We start from the raw sequence: 19,724 nt of genomic DNA, 5'->3' as shown, positions 1-19,724 counted from the left end.
TCTATATTTTTATTGCAATATTTTCAGAATGTGTTTGGTCTATTTTTGGCCAAAGTAAGACAAAGAAAAAGATCTGAAGTTGTCTTTATTTTTTAGTTTTAATGCCATGATTTTAATAGTCCGGCCCGCGTGTGCACAGATTTTCCTCCATGCGGCCCCTGAGCTAGAGCATCAACACTTTTTTTTAACATTATAAGAACCCTCTAGGTATTAAATAACACTCACATACTCACCTTAACACTCGTAATGGTAGGACTGGATGCTGCCTGAGGCTAAGCCCATCGGTGGTCACGATACTGAACAGCCCGTATACAGAAGTATACAATTTGAGACCAAACCAGATTCTAAATTGATTAATTTTTTTTTTTAAACAATGAAAACTTTTTAAAATACATTTCGCACCTCATCATTTACATCATTCCTCAGCAGCCAAGAGCTTTTGCAACCTATAACCTGTTTTGAAAATGTTCTAAAACTATTTTTATCCAAATTATATATTGAAAGAATCTTGTTTAATCGAGAATCGTGTTGAATTGAATCATCAACAGAAGAATCGAAAGTTGTGTTAAGATTCCCGTCCCTCTAATACTGCAGGTTTGGTGTTTTTCGTTCTTTTAGACATGTTTTGTTTGAAAATGCAACTAAAACATTTTTTTTATAAAAAATTAAAATGCAACTGAAAAATGTTTTAAGAATAAATATGTCTAAATGAACAAAAAACATCAATACTACTTGTATTGTTTCACCCGCTCATGTTTACATACAAAACACTAAAAAAAAGTTCTCACTCTTTTCTGTTTCTGGGGGGCGCTCTAGTCAAGTTATCAAGACGTTAAGGAACAAGTGGTAGAAAATGGATGGATGGATGGATGATTAGACAGCACAATAAAGGCACAGGACCGCTTTAGGCCTGGTACTATAATGGAATAATGAAACATTAGGGTCTCACCTCTCCCTGGCAGTTGACCAAAACCACATGAACATCCTGACCTGAACCCCAGCATGAATGGTTTTTCCAAACCAGATCTGTAGGAAGTTTGGTGCTCACACCAGCATCAGATGCCCAGACCTGATGAGGAAAGTAGTCCTTTAAGTTAGCTTAGAAATGTGATGCTGGAAACACAATTCTATTTTATATTTACATTAATGTGCAGCAAACGATTGATTTCAAAAAGTTGGGCTATAAAGAACCGATGGAGTGACATTAGAGCTTCTGTGATGGGTCACGGGTAAAGGAAGCTTCCATTGTGAGATATTCACCCAGTTCTCATTTAAACAGGCATTGGCATTTGCTTTAGCCCCCTAAATGTTAGGTGGATGTCCAGCATTGTTTGCATCTTACCCCTGAGAAAACAAGATGTTGATTATTGGTCCTGCTAACCACAGGCACTTGTTTAGGGATACCATATTTAATTTCTACAATAAAACAGTTGTCCAAAGCAAATGGGTAAAAATATAATTTTGGACCCAACACTCTCGTTTGAGCTGCACATTAGGAATGTTACAGCCTTCTTTCATCATTGCAATATTGCTAAAATTGTTCCCATTTTCTCCACCAGTAACGCTGAGATCATTACACATGCTTTTGTTACCTCTGGTCTTGATTACTGTAACCTATTATTTTCGGGTCGCCCCATGTCTGGTAGTAAAAGATTGCAGTTTTATTGAACTATGCACTGGCTCCTGGTACACATAAGTTACAACTATAAGGTTCTGTCACTTACAAAGTACTCAACAATCGAGCACGATCTTAGGTTGCTGATTTATTGTACCCTATGTTTTGTCCCAAAATCTATGTTACAAAAATTCCGGCTTATTAGTGATTCCCAGAGCCCAAAAAAAGTCTGCAGGCTCTAGAGCGTTTTCTATTCGGGCGCCAGTAATCTGGAATGTCCGACCAGGAACAGTAAGAGATGTTACTCCAGAAGCATTCAAGTCCCACCTTAAAACTAATTTATTCTCTAGCTTGTAAATAGATCCTTTTTTAAACAGTTGACGCTAAAATATGTGTCCTAATGTATAAAACCCAAAACAAGCAAAGCCGGCAGCATTTCCGGGTGTTGTTGATAAATAGCTTTTGCTTTGCATAGTAGAGTTTTAACTTGCACTTACAGATGTAGCGACCAACTGTAGTTACTCACAGTGGTTTTCTGAAGTGTTCCTGAGCCAATGTGGTGATATCCTTTACACACTGATGTCGCTTTTTGATGCAATACTGCCTGAGGGATCGAAGGTCCGTAATATCATCGCTAACGTGCAGTGATTTCTCCAGATTCTCCGAACCACCTGTGCCAGCTTTTTTTAAACATGTTGCAGGCATCAAAATCCAAATTGGCTAATATTTGCAAAAAATAAAGTTTTCCAGTTCGAACGTTAAGTGTCTTGTCTTTGGAGTCTATTCAATTGAATATAGGTTGAAAAGGATTTGCAAATCATTGTATTCTGTTCTTATTTATGATTTACCCAACGTGGCAACTTCACTAGTTTTGGGTTTCATACCAATTCTTCTGAATGCTTGCTCATTAGATCTTACGTTGGTCATTGGACTCACACATGTTCAATAAAAGACCATTTGACCATCAGTTCAGGACCTTAATTTCAACTGAGCCCCTACACCAGACATTACAAATTAGCCCCCACTCCCTCCCCTCTGTTGCAAGTCTCTAGTTGTATGTTGTAATATGTATACAGGACTGTCTCAGAAAATTAGAATATTGTGATAAAGTCCTTTATTTTCTGTAATGAAACTAAAAACATGAAAATATCATACATTCTGGATTCATTACACATCAACTGAAATATTGCAAGCCTTTTATTATTTTAATATTGCTGATTATGGCATACCGCTTAAGAAAACTCAAAAATCCTATCTAAAAAAATTTGAATATTTCCTCAGACCAAGTAAAAAAAAAGATTTATAACAGCAAAACAAAATCAAACATTTGAAAATGTCAATTAATGCACTCAGTACTTGGTTGGGAATCCTTTTGCACGGATTACTGCATCAATACGGCGTGGCCTGGAGGCAATCAGCCTGTGGCATTGTTGAGATGTTATGGATGCCCAGGATGCTTCAATAGCGGCCTTTAGCTCATTTGCATTATTGGGTCTGGTGTCTTTCAGCTTCTTCTTCACAATACCCCACACATTCTCTATGGGGTTCAGGTCAGGGGAGTTGGCAGGCCAATCGAGGACAGTAATGCCATGGTCAGTACACCAGTTACTGGTGGTTTTGGCACTGTGGGCAGGTGCCAGATCATGCTGTAAAATGAAATCATCATCTCCATAGAGCTTTTCAACAGATGGAAGCATGTAGCCGTATTTCCATGGTCAAGCCACTCCTGAACTCAAGACAACGGAAGAAGCGTCTGACTTGGGCTATGGAAAAGAAGCACTGGACAGTTGCAGACTGGTCCAGAGTAAGGCTGCAGCTAACGATTATTTTTCTATCGATTAATCTACAGATTATTTTTTTCGATTAATCGGTTAATCTATAGATTATTTTTTTCGATTAATCTATAGATTATTTTTCCTTTTACCGATTATTTTTTTTATTTAAAATGAAGATGAAAAAATAAATGTAGGCCAGTTTTTTCAAAAGGCATGGCTTTTATTTACAAAAAAAAAAGTATGGCCACTCAGTCAACTTTGACAACAACATGACAAAATATTCTGTAACAATGTAAACATTTAACAAAATTAAAAGTAGCTTATTTGCTTTTAATGTGCAAATATAAAAGTAAACATCCAGTGCAAATCTTAATATTCTGCAATAGTATAAGCATTTCAAAAGTAAAAGTATTGCTTATTTTGCTTTAAAATGTGCAAAAATAAATATAAACATCCAATTCAAAAAAGTGCAAAACGGAAATATTCTGTAACAACAGTGTAAACATTTCAACAAAAGTAAAAGTATTGCTTATTTGCTAAAATGTGCAAAAATAAAGATAAACATCCAATACAAAAAAGTGCAAAACGAAATACTCTGTAACAACAGTGTAAACATTTCAACAAAAGTAAAACTTTTGCTTATTTTGCTTAATAACACAACAATGATAGTATGATTAAAGTGAAAGTTAATTGTTCGTTTGTACATAGTATACGTAATTGTTAATGTTGTAAAAGGTATTTGCACAACTAATTAACGTTAGCGTTAAAGAGGAGCGCGTCTTTGTAAACACTGAACAGGCACGCCAAACGCTCCTCTCAGAGCGAAACGGTGCTTTAGTTTATGAATTTACAACGCAGATACAAATGACACATTCATGTTTTTCTGTAATGATGACAACGTATACTCACGCGGACGATTGACTAGTTGATGGTGATGGCAAGAACGCTGCCGTTCTGCTGCTATGATAGGCCATTTCCGCTCGACACAGTGTGCATACAACAACATTATTAGCAGAGGTGGGTAGAGTAGCCAGAAATTGTACTCAAGTAAGAGTACTGTTACTTTAGAGATTTATTACTCAAGTAAAAGTAAGGAGTAGTCACCCAAATATTTACTTGAGTAAAAGTAAAAAGTATGTTGTGAAAAAACTACTCAAGTACTGAGTAACATACACACACATATCATATATATATATATATATATATATATATATATATATATATATATATACACACACACACACACACACACACACACACACACACACACACACACACACACACACACACACACACACACACACATATATATATATATATACATACATTGATATATACAGTATATAATTTATATTTATTTATTTTGCCGTTTTTGTTTACATGTTAAAGGTGTTTTAATAATTATACATGCATGTTTAACATATAGATTCCTTTCTTTCATGAAGACAAGAATATAAGTTGGTGTATTACCTGATTCTGATGACTTGCATTGATTGTAATCAGGAAGTAGTGCTGGTAACGTCCACGTTTTCAAATGGAGGAGAAAAAAAGTTCCTCCTTTCTGTCTAATACCACATGAAAGTGGTTGTTATTTGGCATCTTATTTGTCCACCTTCCATATTCGTTTTTATACCCTTTACAAGAAATACATTGGCGGCAAACTCCGTAGCTTGCTAGCTTGTTTGCGCTGGCTTTCGGAGACTCTTATTTTGAAAGCGCAGGCGCGATGGAGCGGGACTTTTATTGTGAAGACAGGAACTGTGCAGTCAGTCTTTACGGTTGAAATAAAAAAGGGTCTTTTTTTCCTTCACACTTTTGATTGATTGATTGGAACTTTTATTAGTAGATTGCACAGTACAGTGCATATTCCGTACAATTGACCACTAAATGGTAACACCCGAAGTTAGCTCGGAGCCAGTCAGGTCATGTGACCCCTGGCTCTGTTTGATTGGTCCAACGTCACCAGTGACTGCATCTGATTGGTGGAACGAAGTGAAACGTCACCAGTAAGGCAAGCACTTTGAAGGTCTGTCTGACAGACCAAAACAAACAAAGCGTGCATTAACAGATCGATAAAAATTAGTAGCGAGTAGCGAGCTGAATGTAGATAAAAGTAGCGGAGTAAAAGTAGCGTTTCTTCTTAGGCCGTTTATTGAAATACTCCCACACTTTTGACGACTTTTGGCGTGCTTTTTTCCCCTCGCTCGCACCGCTCGCATCGTCTGCTTTGCGCTCCGCCATGACGGTAGTGTGACGTAAATATGCGACGCGTCGACGAACAAAAACGTCCTCGACGTATTTACGTAACCGATGACGTCGACTACGTCGACGCGTCGTTTCAGCCCTAGTCCAGAGTCCTGTTTTCAGACGAAAGCAAGTTTTGTATTTCATTTGGAAGTCAAGGCGCTAGAGTCTGGAGGAAAGCTGGAGAGGAGCAAAATCCAAGTTGCTTGAAATCCAGTGTGAAGTTCCCACAGTCAGCAATGGTTTGGGGAGCCATGTCAGCTGTTGGTGTTGGTCCACTGTGTTTCATCAAGTCCAGAGTCAATGCAGCTGTGTACCAAAGAGATTTTAGAGCACTACATGCTTCCATCTGTTGAAAAGCTCTATGGAGATGATGATTTCATTTTCCAGCATGATCTGGCACCTGCCCACAGTGCCAAAACCACCAGTAACTGGTGTACTGACCAGGGCATTACTGTCCTTGATTGGCCTGCCAACTCCCCTGACCTAAATCCCATAGAGAATGTGTGGGGTATTGTGAAGAAGAAGCTGAAAGGCACCAGACCCAATTATGCAAATGAGCTAAAGGCTGCTATTGAAGCATCCGAAGCATCCATAACACCTCAGTAATGCCACAGGCTGATTGCCTCCATGCCACGCCGCATTGATGCAGTAATCCGTGCAAAAGGATTCCCAACCAAGTACTGAGTGCATTAATTAACATTTTCAAGTGTTTGATTTTGTTTTGCTGTTATAAATCTTATTTTTTACTTGGTCTGAGGAAATATTCTAATTTTTTAGATAGAATTTTTGAATTTTCTTAAGCTGTATGCCATAATCAGCAAAACAATAAAAGGCATGCAGTATTTCAGTTGATGTGTAATGAATCCTGAATGTATGACATTTTCATGTTTTTAGTTGCATTACAGAAAATAAAGGACTTTATTACAATATTCACAATATGTGGGCGGCATAGCTCGGTTGGGAGAGTGGCCGTGCCAGCAACTTGAGGGTTCCAGGTTCGATTCCCGCTTCCGCCATCCTAGTCACTGCCGTTGTGTCCTTGGGCAAGACTCTTTACCCACCTGCTCCCAGTTCCACCCACACTGGTTTATATGTAACTTAGATAATGGGTTTCACTATGTAAAGCGCTTTGAGTCACTAGAGAAAAGCGCTATATAAATATAATTCACTTCACTTATTCAAATTTTCTGAGACAGTCCTGTATGTGCTCTGCTATAGAGGTTTTTTCCCAGTCTAGATTGTATTTTTCTTCTCATCCTCTCCCAGCATTTACCTTTTTCTCATCTTTTACGGGGCGCCTTGTGGCGACCCATCAGCGTTCCTGTTCTGTAACCCTGTACACTGTTTGTTTGTCTAATCTCGAACGGGTTTGTGATGAAAACAAAGTTTTGTTGTACTTGTTCAATGACAAATACCATACCATACCATACCATATGCACATGCATGCTGAAATCCTCCGCTGTAGCATATAGTTCTAACATATCTGTAAAGTAGACTCAATTTGGAAGCGCTTAATAAAAACTACAACATAGCTGACGGGGCGGAGACGCAGTTGAAGGGGGCTTGGCCTGGGGAAGGGCTTCGGCACTTAAGTAAGACCTTCCACAAACGGCGCATTCGGAAGAGACTGAAATCGGCTTGAAGGTGGTCTGTAAAACATAATCTATGCAACATTTTGACCAAAATCCACCATTACATGTTATGTAGACCGCAATGAAGTGATTTAAATGGGGAAAACACAATCATAATATGACCCCTTTGAAACCCAAAGTTGTATTTTAGACATTTTAATGTCACATATTGTCCCAGCAGAATCCATGCAATTTGTGAATTTTAATGCATGGTAGAGATGTCCGATAATGGCTTTTTTTGCCGATATCCGATATTTCGATATTGTCCAACTCTTAATTACCGATTCCGATATCAACCGATACCGATATATACAGTCGTGGAATTAACACATTATTATGCCTAATTTTGTTGTGATGCCCCGCTGGATGCATTTAACAATGTAACAAGGTTTTCCAAAATAAATCAACTCAAGTTATGGAAAAAAAATGCCAACATGGCATTGCCATATTTATTATTGAAGTCACAAAGTGCATTATTTTTTTTTAAATGCCTCAAAACAGCAGCTTGGAATTTGGGACATGCTCTCTCTGAGAGAGCATGAGGAGGTTGAGGTGGGCGGGGTTGAGGTGGGGGCGGGGGGTTAGGGGGCTAGTGGGGGGTGTATATCGTAGCGTCCCGGAAGAGTTAGCGCTGCAAGGGCTTCTGGGTATTTGTTCTGTTGTGTTTATGTTGTGTTACGGTGCGGATGTTCTCCCGAAATGTGTTTGTCATTCTTGTTTGGTGTGGGTTCACAGTGTGGCGCATATGTGTAACAGTGTTAAAGTTGTATATACGGCCACCCTCAGTGTGACCTGTATGGCTGTTGACCAAGTATGAATTGCATTCACTTGTGTGTGTGAAAAGCCGTAGATATTATGTGATTGGGCCGGCAAGCAAAGGCAGTACCTTTAAGGTTTATTGGCGCTCTGTACTTCTCCCTACGTCCGTGTACCACTCCGTACAGCGGCGTTTTAAAAAGTCATAAATTTTAATTTTTGAAACAGATACCGATAATTTTGAAACCGATACCGATAATATCCGATATTACATTTTAAGGCATTTATCGGACGATATCGGCAGTCCGATATTATCGGACATCTCTAATGCATGGCCACTCAGGAGTATATTCAGGTTTAAGATATCCAGACCATTTAATTGTGGCTTTTGTAATTTTGACTGTTTAGAAGAGAAATTTAAAAAATCTTACCGTGATTTTCTGACCAGCCTTCATGATATGTCTGGGTGAGAACTTAAAGTGGCCGGTCACATTTCCAATAGTTTTAATTACATGGAAGCCCACCATGGCCTGGTCCTAACAAGAAAACAGTTACGTGTATTTAAATGAACATCGTTATGAGACTTTTTTCCTAACATGAACTCTCACCTCAGGACCAGAGTTATGGAAGCGTATAAACTTGCCATTCGTATCGATTTCATCAATACTTATGGGTCCTGTGGCTGAGGAGGGATGAGCAATGGACACAGGACTGCTGGCTTCCTGTTCCTCAAAACTAACAAGCTTCCTCTTTCCATGGGTTGTACGAACACTGCGGCCGCTAGAAGAGACTGGCGACGCGGCTACATCCGAGGAAGGGCTGGGGGAGAGATTTAATCTGCAATAGAAAGAGGCAGAGGGTCACTGCATGAATTTATAGATAGATAGATAGATAGATAGATAGATAGTACTTTATTGATTAGACTTTTTCGTGGTCAGGAGCTCCTCACCTTTCTTCTTCTCCCTCTAGAAGTTTGCGGTACGCATTGATCTCCATGTCCAGAGCCAATTTAACATCCAACAGCTGTTCATATTCATTCAACTGTTTCTGCATCTTTGCTTGGATCTCAGCCACTTCATGGTCTTTTTCCGCCAGTAGTTTGCGGCACGTGTCTTTCTCCTGAGCCAGCGCCGCCTCAAGGTCCGCGATGCGATCACGCCGGCTGCGACTCTAGAGGAGGACGTCACAGAGTGATGGCAATGTAGGGAGTTCTAGCTAAAAATTAGATAACCACCGTGCTAACGATGGGATTACATTCTTATGGGGCGGTGTGGCTCAAATGGTAGAGCGGCTGTCCAGAAACTCGAGGGTTCCTGGTGCGAATCTAGCTTCCGCCATTCTAGTCACTGCCTTGCTCACAGTGCCACCACATTTGTGTATGAATGCGAGGTGGTGGTCAGAGGCACAAAGTGGCAGCCACGTTTGTTTCAGTCTACCCGAGGGCAACTGTGGCTACAAATGCAGCTTACCACCACCTGTTTGAATGTACAGTGTGTTCTCAGTGTAAACATGCTCTGAGTCACAAGAAAAAAGCGCTATATAAATATAATTGTTAATGACTGCCGTTGGCGTTGACAGAGGTGTCGCTCTTTTGCATCTTAACAGCTGGTTTTTTTTACACCACGAAAGGAAACTATTCTTGCCTGGGCATGCGTCTGCCCTCCGAGATTTAAAGTTACAGTATAAATCGTTGGCACCAGCACTCAGACGAGATCTGGCCAATCTAAATCCATGAGCTCCAACTGATGAAGTCTGCTCAGATGTCCGATAATATCGGCCTGCCGATATTATCGGTCGATAAATGCGTTAAAATGTAATATGATCGGTATCGTTTGTTTTATTATCGGTATCGTTTTTTTTATTTTTTATTAAATCAACATAAAAAACACTAGATCCACTTACAATTCGTGCACCAACCCAAAAAACCTTCCTCCCCCATTTATACTCATTCACATCGTTTTTTTAATTTTTTTATTAAATCAACATAAAAAACACTAGATACACTTACAATTCGTGCACCAACCCAAAAAACCTTCCTCCCCCATTTATACTCATTCACACTCATTCACACAAAAGGGTTGTTTTTTTCTGTTGTTAATATTCTGGTTCCTACATTATATATCAATATATATCAATACAGTCTGCAAGGGACACAATCCGTAAGCACACATGATTGTGCGTGCTGCTGGTCCACTAATAGTACTAACCTTTAACAGTTAATTTTACTAATTTTCATTAATTACTAGTTTCTATGTAACTGTTTTTATATTGTTTTACTTTCTTTTGTATTCAAGAAAATGTTTAATTTATTTATCTTATTTTATTTTATACATTTTTTTTTAAAAGTACCTTATCTTCACCATACCTGGTTGTCCAAATTAGGCATAATAATGTGTTAATTCCACGACTGTATATATCGGTTGATATCGGTATCGGTAATTAAAGAGTTGGACAATATCGGAATATCGGATATCGGCAAAAAGCGAATATCGGACACCCCTATTCAGATGAGAGGTGAAACACCTTCTAAGACAAACTGAACATTCCAGTTAGGATTGTTTTAATGCCCACAGTCCATATCAACAATTAGTCGGTCTCTCCAGAATTTTGCGATGTCGCAATTACACAAATTCCTAACAATTTCTGCAAATTAATGCACAGGGATTTGGCTTTGCATCTTTGTCCAAAGCCCGCAACTTCCCTGAATATTTTGGCTAATCAACATATTTTCTCCTCTATAAATTGTCTCAGAGGGGCGTTCAAATGCGCACGTCAACTGTTTAATCAAAACGTGTTGTTTTTTATGTAGACAAAGCAGAAACAACAACATGTTTATCAACTCTTTATCGATCAAACTACAAACCCCGTTTCCATATGAGTTGGGAAATTGTGTTAGGTGTAAATATAAACGGAATACAATGATTTGCGAATCATTTTCAACCCATATTCAGTTGAATATGCTACAAAGACAACATATTTAAAGTTCAAACTGATAAACATTTTTTTTTTTGCAAATAATCATTAACTTTAGAATTTGATGCCAGCAACACATGACAAAGAAGTTGGGAAAGGTGGCAATAAATACTGATAGCGTTGAGGAATGCTCATCAAACACTTTTTTGGAACATCCCACAGGTGAACAGGCAAATTGGGAACAGGTGGGTGCCATGATTGGGTATAAAAGTAGATTCCATGAAATGCTCAGTCATTCACAAACAAGGATGGAGCGAGTGTCACCACTTTGTCAACAAATGCGTGAGCAAATTGTTGAACAGTTTAAGAAAAACCTTTCTCAACCAGCTATTGCAAGGAATTTGGGGATTTCACTGCACGTAAGCAGCTAAGTCCGTGACCTTCGATCCCTCAGGCTGTACTGCATCAACAAGCGACATCAGTGTGTAAAAGATATCACCACATGGGCTCAGGAACACTTCAGAAACCCACTGTCAGTAACTACAGTTGGTCGCTACATCTTAAGTGCAAGTTAAAACTCTCCTATGCAAGGCGAAAACCGTTTATCAACAACACCCTGAAACGCCGTCGGCTTCGCTGGGCCTGAGCTCATCTAAGATGGACTGATACAAAGTGGAAAAGTGTTCTGTGGTCTGAAGAGTCAGCATTTCAAATTGTTTTTGGAAACTGTGGACGTCGTGTCCTCCGGACCAAAGAGGAAAAGAACCATCCGGATTGTTATAGGCGCAAAGTTGAAAAGCCAGCATCTGTGATGGTATGGGGGTGTATTAGTGCCCAAGACATGGATAACTTACACATCAGTGAAGGCGCCATTAATGCTGAAAGGTACATACAGGTTTTGGAGCAACATATGTTGCCATCCAAGCAACGTTACCATGGACGCCCCTGCTTATTTCAGCAAGACAATGCCAAGCCACGTGTTACATCAACGTGCCTTCATAGTAAAAGAGTGTGGGTACTAACTGGCCTGCCTGTCTCCCATTGAAAAAATGTGTGGCGCATTATGAAGCCTAAAATACCACAACGGAGACCCCCGGACTGTTGAACAACTTAAGCTGCACATCAAGCAAGAATGGGAAAGAATTCCACCTGAGAAGCTTAAAAAATGTGTCTCCTCAGTTCCCAAATGTTTACTGAGTGTTGTTAAAAAGAAAGGCCATGTAACACAGTGGTGAACATGCCCTTTCCCAACTACTTTGGCACGTGTTGCAGCCATGAAATTCTAAGTTAATTATTATTTGCAAAAAAAAATAAAGTTTATGAGTTTGAACATCAAATATCTTGTCTTTGTAGTGCATTCAATTGAATATGGGTTGAAAAGTATTTGCAAATCATTGTATTCCGTTTATATTTACATCTAACACAATTTCCCAACTCATATGGAAACGGGGTTTGTACACAATTGTCGTCCTCCCGTATAGTTCAGACCTACTTCCTGTTCTTGTCTACAGTGCTAAGCATTTTGCGTAATGTAGTATATAAACATTTAATTCCTAGTTTACATGTATTTATATAATTACCTAACATGTATTTATCTGACGTGGGATCATACTCTAAAGGTTTCTCATTTACTAAAAACATTAGTGCCATAGATCCCTCAATAGTTCACACTTGGTCTTAGGTTGGAACATAAACTCATGTTTAAGACGAACACTTTTCAGGTTAAAACATATGCGGAGAATGTCTACAACTTGTAGAACAGACAGTGGACAAAAGGAAGCCTTTGGTGGTGTTTCTTTCTGCAATTATAATTACTACTATTACTAGTTGTAAGTAATTTATCCATCCATCTTCTTCCGCTTATCCGAGGTCGGGTCGCAGGGGCAGCAGCCTAAGCAGGGAAGCCCAGACTTCCCTCTCCCCAGCCACTTCGTCCAGCTCTTCCCGGGGGATCCCGAGGCATTCTCAGGCCAGCCGGTAGACATAGTCTTCCCAACGTGTCCTGGGTCTTCCCCGTGGCCTCCTACCGGTCGGACGTGCCCTAAACACCTCCCTAGGGAGGCGTTCGGGTGGCATCCTGACCAGTTGCCCGAACCACCTCATCTGGCTTCTCTCAATGTGGAGGAGCAGCGGCTTTACTTTGAGCTCCCCTCGGATGACAGAGCTTCTCACCCTATCTCTTAGGGAGAGCCCCGCCACCCGGCGGAGGAAACTCATTTCAGCCGCTTGTACCCGTGATAATGTCCTTTCGGTCATAACCCAAAGCTCATGACCATAGGTGAGGATGGGAACGTAGATCGACCGGTAAATTGAGAGCTTTGCCTTCCGGCTCAGCTCCTTCTTCACCACAACGGATCGATACAGCGTCCGCATTACTGAAGACGCCGCACCGATCCGCCTGTCGATCTCACGATCCACTCTTCCCTCACTCGTGAACAAGACTCCGAGGTACTTGAACTCCTCCACTTGGGGCAGGGTCTCCTCCCCAACCCGGAGATGGCACTCCACCCTTTTCCAGGCGAGAACCATGGACTCGGACTTGGAGGTGCTGATTCTCATCCCAGTCGCTTCACACTCAGCTGCGAACCGATCCAGTGAGAGCTGAAGATCCTGGCCAGATGAAGCCATCAGGACCACATCATCTGCAAAAAGCAGAGACCTAATCCTACAGCCACCAAACCAGATCCCCTCAACGCCTTGACTGCGCCTAGAAATTCTGTCCATAAAAGTTATGAACAGAATCGGTGACAAAGGGCAGCGTTGGCGGAGTCCAACCCTAACTGGAAACGTGTCCGACTTACTGCCGGCAATGCGGACCAAGCTCTGACACTGATCATACAGGGAGCGGACCGCCACAATCAGACAGTCCGATACCTCATACTCTCTGAGCACTCCCCACAGGACTTCCCGAGGGACACGGTTGAATGCCTTCTGCAAGTCCACAAAGCACATGTAGACTGGTTGGGCAAACTCCCATGCACCGCACCCTCAAGGACCCTGCCGAGAGTATAGAGCTGGTCCACAGTTCCACGACTAGGACGAAAACCACACTTCCTCCTGAATCCGAGGTTCGACTATCTGGCGTAGCCTCCTCTCCAGTACACCTGAATAGACCTTACCGGGAAGGCTGAGGAGTGTGATCCCACGATAGTTAGAACACACCCTCCGGTTCCCCTTTTTAAAGTGAGGAACCACCACCCCGGTCTGCCAATCCAGAGGTACAGCCCCCGATGTCCACGCGATGCTGCAGAGTCTTGTCAACCAAGACAGCCCCACAGAATCCAGAGCCTTAAGGAACTCCGGGCGGGTCTCATCCACCCCCGGGCCTTGCCACCGAGGAGCTTTTTAACTCCCTCAGCAACCTCAGCCCCAGAAATAGGAGAGCCCACCACAGATTCCCCAGGCACTGCTTCCTCATAGGAAGACGTGTTGGTGGGATAGAGGAGGTCTTCGAAGTATTCCCTCCACCGATCCACAACATCCGCAGTCGAGGTCAGAACACCATCCTCACCATACACAATGTTGATAGTGCACTGCTTCCCCTTCCTGAGGCGGCGGATGGTGGTCTAGAATCGCTTCGAAGCCATCCGGAAGTCGTTTTCCATGGCTTCCCTGAACTCCATCCCATGTCCAACTTTTTTCCTACGCGACCACTGAAGCCGCACACCGCTTGGCCTGTCGGTACCTGACCGCTGCCTCAGGAGTTCTATGAGCCAAAAGAACCCGATTGGACACCTTCTTCAGCTTGACGGCATCCTTCACCGCCGGTGTCCACCAACGGGTTCTAGGAATACCACCACGACAGGCACCAACTCCAATCAGCCGCCTCCACAATAATAGAGGTGCGGAACATGGTCCACTCGGACTCAATGTCCAGCACCTCCCTCGTGACATGTTCAAAGTTCTTCCGGACATGGGAATTGAAACTCTCTCTGATAGTAGACTCTGCCAGACGTTCCCAGCAAACCCTCACAATGTGTTTGGGCCTGCCAGGTCTGTTCGGCATCCTCCCCCACCATCGCAGCCAACTCACCACCAGGTGGTGATCGGTAGAAAGCTCCGCCCCTCTCTTCACCCGAGTGTCCAAAACATGAGGCCGCAAATCCGATGACACAACTACAAAGTCGATCATGTAACTGCGGCCTACGGTGTCCTGGTGCCAAGTGCACATATGGACACCCTTATGCTTGAACATGGTGTTCATTATGGACAATCTGTGACGGGCACAAAAGTCCAATAACAAAACACCGCTCGGGTTCAGATCCGGGCGGCCATTCTTCCCAATCACGCCTCTCCAGGTTTCACTGTCGTTGCCAACATGAGCGTTGAAGTCCCCCAGTAAAACAAGGGAATCACCCGGGGGACCACTCTCAAGTACTCCCTCGAGTGAATCCAAAAAGGGTGGGTACTCTGAGCTGTTGTTTGGTGCGTAAACGCAAACAACAATCAGGACCCGTCCCCCCACCCGAAGGTGGAGGGAAGCTACCCTCTCGTCCACTGGGTTGAACTCCAACGTGCAGGCTCTGAGCCGGGGGGCAACAAGAATTTCCACCCCAGCCCGTCGCCTCTCACTGCTGGCAACGCCAGGGTGGAAGAGAGTCCAGCCCCTCTCGAGAGAACTGGTTCCAGAGCCCTTGCTGTGCGTCGAAGTGAGTCCGACTATATCTAGCCGGAACTTCTCCACCTCGCGCACTAGCTCAGGCTCCTTCTCCCCCCCCCCCAGCGAGGTGACGTTCCACGTCCCAAGAGCTAGCTTCTGTAGCCGAGGATCGGACCGCCAAGTGCCCTGCCTTCGGCTGCCGCCCAGCTCACATTGCACCCGACCTCTATGGCCGCTGTTATGGGTGGTGAGCCCATTGGAGGGGTAAGTAATTTAAAAGTACAATAATTTGACAATGATATCTGAGAATGTTCTTTTACTGCCATCTAGTGTCTACCTTTAAGTATATGCGGTATAAAACGAGTAAAACAAGGGTGTCAAATGTACGACAGGTTTTATCCGGCACGCGGGATGAGTTTGCTAAGTATAAAAATGAGCCGAATTTTTTTAAATGAAAAAACTGCTGTTCTAAATGTGTCCACTGGATGTCGCAATAACAATTCTTTGTATCTTTGTAGATTATACTATATATGTAAAAAAAAGAAAAGAAACCACATACATGATGTTAGTGCACCAGTTGAGGAAAATTAACAAACTACATAAAAAACATCCTGTAATTTGATTTTGATATTATTTTTTTTATCTTGATAAATTGAAAATGAACACCAATGAGTTGACTGATGAACATTATCTCATAATTCATTCAAAAAGTATAAAAAATGACAAATAAAGATAGAATACTATTAACTGCAACATGTAAGTGTAAAAGAAACCCAACAACATTATGATTTGTACATTTTCAGAATGTGCTTGCTCTATTTTTAAACATAGAAAACAATCTGAAGTTGTCTTTATTTTTAAGTTATCGTGCCGTGATTTTACCAGTCCGGCCTACTTGGGAGTAGATTTTTCTCCATGTGGCCCCTGATCTAAAATGAGTTTGACACCCCTGGAGTAAAACATCAATTCAGTATTTGTGCAGTATAACTTTTTTAGTTTAAGGTTACAAGGAACACTTAAAACATGAATTAACAAATTCATAAAATCAGAAGTTCATTCATTGTTTTTGAAAAATCTTTTGCTGCAATTTTCTGAAAGACCTTTGGTTAATTCAAGCTTTTGTATTGCAACAATCTCAAATAAAGCCAGCAAAACCCTGGAGGGACTGATTAATCTTTCCAAACATTGCAAGTAAGTTGTACTGAAATAGATACAACTAAGTGAAGTCTGGCCAATTTACAGTAGGCTATGAAGTAGAACCTTCTTGATCTGTCACTGTTTACACATTTGTTTGCTATCTGTTATGCAAGAAACATGTTTTACCTCCTTTCTGGTTCTCATTCAAGAACACATATGTAGAAGAATTGAGAACATGATTTAACCTCCTTCTGTAGTGCTGCCAGCTGGGAGCTGAGACTCTCGATCCTTAAAGTCGCCTTTTTCAGATTCTCTCGGGCAATGATGGCTGCTGCTTCCTTCTTCTCAGACATACAACGCAGTTCCTCAATCTTAACACACAAAAAGAAATGCATCAACTTGCTTCTTATTTGCACACTTTGAAGAGGAACTTTGCAGCAAGGTAGTTTGCTTCCTGACAGGCAGAGAAAGTTGCTCTTTTCGTCTGATTTTTCAGTGTTGCTTTTGGTAGCATTGTCTGCCTTGCTGCTGCGAGATGACACCTTTCACCCTTGCCTCCTCTGAACATATTGTTTGTAGTCTCAATTATGTTTTTTCATTGTTTATACAGTCACATAAATCAAAGAAGGGCTATCGTACAACTTTTCAATGACAGAATTGATAACCGAAGTAAGTGCCTCATTGCTGCTATTAAACATTGATAACTTTTTTGACTCAAAGCCCATATTATAATTTACTGTGTATCTAAAAAGTGTCCATACGTTGGAGATGTAGGTCTTCTCCATGCTGTCTTTGTAGATCTTTAACTGCTCCTCATTCTGTCTTCTCATGGCAGCCAAGGCCTGAGTGAACTTATACTCGTACTCCTTTCGCCCAGAGTCCATCTCGTACTGCTGACGTGCCTTCTTCACTTCCTGCAACAACAAACGAGCTCACTGTTGTGTTGACATCTTATTTCCTAAAATACACCAAAGACAAAGTCAGTACTATGAATTCTATATGTATGTTTTATAAGAGGTTTCTGTGTTTCATTACAACAATTTGAATGCATAAAATTGTCGCAGTACAAATACTTTTGGCCATTGCTGTAACGAGTTAAGTGTTTTTTTTAAAGTTATTTATTGGTATTCTCCCACACTGCCTTTGCACATGCCCACCATAAGTAGGCAAAAGTGCTTAAGTCTGGAATGAAGGCGAACTCATTACTAGCGGACTTTGCCGTGACACCTTTTTTTTCTCAGTTGCATGAAAATTGTGGAGAGTGGTTTACTTGTTAATGTCATTGAAATCCATGAAAAAGAACACTAAATTTGAAAAGGCCCTATTAATCCAGGCAGTGCTAGTCATGTGAACGTGTGTTGCCATGGTGATGTAGTGTGTGTATGGGCACTCCAAAAACTTCTTCCTGGCTGGATGTGAATAATCCGTAGATTAAACTTGTTTTACTTACTATAACTAGAGATGTCCGATAATATCGGCCTATCGGAAATTATCGGTATCGGTTTCAAAAAGTAAAATTAATGACTGTTTAAAACGCCGCTGTATGGAGCGGTACATATTCCAGTCAGCAGCTCCTCCCTTTCCCCTCGCCCCTCTCACACACACAACACAGGAGTTGACGACTGCAGCATTAGAGGTTTACTGGCGACGCTTGATGACCTCATCAAACCGCTGCGAGCGCAGCATAACAACAACAAGAGTGTGTTGTTGCCGGTGCTGTAGCCGTGGCTAACAAGCAAGCTCGCTCGATGACTGACTAACGACACCATGTCTTTGGTTTAGAATTATTTTAAAGTGTGTCTGACGGATAAAAAAAATGGTAATTTGCAATGACTGCAAAAAGGAGCGAGGAGGAACCAAGATGTCTTCCTTTAATACGAGCAATTTGATCTCCCACCTCTTCAAGAATCATAAGGAGATGCACGATGAATACAAGCGGAAGATGGATGAAAAGCAAACACAGAAAAAAAGTAGTACCACACAGTTGTTACTTAAAGACTCCGCCGAGAAAAAACAAAAACACAACAAAAACCACCCCAGGGCGAAAGCCCACGTTGTGGTCAGGGACAACGCACGCAGTATGTCAAAAGCTACGGTGGAGTTGCTACGGTGGAGTTTGGTATGGCTAGTCTGCCCTGCATGGCGCACACTTTGCAGCTTTCAGTGAACGCAGCTGCCCTGTCTCAATGCAGCATTTCAGAAGCTCTGACTAACTGGTAGGTCACTTCAAGCACTCACCACTCGCTTGCAGCACATTTGTGTTACTCATACAGATATGTTAGAGCAGGGCAGATTGAGCCCAGTTTATAATTTCCTGTTATACAGTATGCCAGGCAGTCTTGCACTAAAGGAGGACTATGTTATTGTTTACTTTATTACTCTAGTATACTCTGGACTGAAGCTGTGTGCCTTCATTGTTTTTGTAGTTGTTGTTTTGAGGCATGTTTAAAAAAAATAATGCACTTTGTGAAAGTAAAAGTATAGTATTTCCCATAGTTGTAGTGGGTATCAGGATTATCTCAGGGAGAGCATGTCCCAAATTCCAAGCTGCTGTTTTGAGACATGTTAAAAAACATTATGCATTTTGTGACTTCAATAATAAATATGGCAGTGCCATGTTGGCATTTTTTTCCATAACTGGAGTTGAAGTTGTTCTCTTATTTTGGAAAACCTTGTTACATTGTTTAATGCATCCAGCGGGGCATCACAACAAAATTAGGCATAATAATGTGTTAATTCCACGACTGTATATATCGGTATCGGTTGATATCGGAATCGGTAATTAAGAGTTGGACAATATCGGATATCGGCAAAAAAGCCATTATCGGACATCTCTAACTATAACCACCCTGATTTTATTTGTGGTGTTTACAGTTCTGTTTAGTACAAATGTTGGTAAAGTCGTGACACGTCAGAGGGGCTTAACAGTTGTGTTTGTGTGTTAGTTTGATGTTAACAAAATCAATGGAATCAATTGATAAGACGCTACATTAAATATGCCCATCCATCCATCGTCTTTCGCTTATCCAAAGTTGGGTCTTGGGGGCAGC

The 19,724-nt window shown here is 41.5% G+C and overlaps 1 protein-coding gene across 1 annotated transcript in view; it reads right to left on the bottom strand.

Moving 5' to 3' along the window:
* The window catches only part of lmnb1 (lamin B1), a 38,808-nt gene that overhangs the window by 5,996 nt on the left and 13,088 nt on the right, over nucleotides 1-19,724 (bottom strand). Inside the window, exons 4-9 of the mRNA XM_061980728.2 lie at nucleotides 17,436-17,588; nucleotides 16,920-17,045; nucleotides 8,974-9,194; nucleotides 8,633-8,861; nucleotides 8,456-8,560; nucleotides 950-1,069 (exon numbers count right to left, since the gene is read on the bottom strand). Of these exons, the coding sequence (XP_061836712.2) occupies nucleotides 950-1,069; nucleotides 8,456-8,560; nucleotides 8,633-8,861; nucleotides 8,974-9,194; nucleotides 16,920-17,045; nucleotides 17,436-17,588 (954 nt within the window). The remainder of the gene's footprint in view (nucleotides 1-949; nucleotides 1,070-8,455; nucleotides 8,561-8,632; nucleotides 8,862-8,973; nucleotides 9,195-16,919; nucleotides 17,046-17,435; nucleotides 17,589-19,724) is intronic.

The sequence above is a fragment of the Nerophis lumbriciformis genome, linkage group LG20, assembly GCF_033978685.3.
Source record: "Nerophis lumbriciformis linkage group LG20, RoL_Nlum_v2.1, whole genome shotgun sequence".
Taxonomy (NCBI): Eukaryota; Metazoa; Chordata; class Actinopteri; order Syngnathiformes; family Syngnathidae; genus Nerophis; species Nerophis lumbriciformis.
Note: the sequence above shows the minus strand (reverse complement) of the source record. Positions and strands in the feature narration are given on the sequence as shown.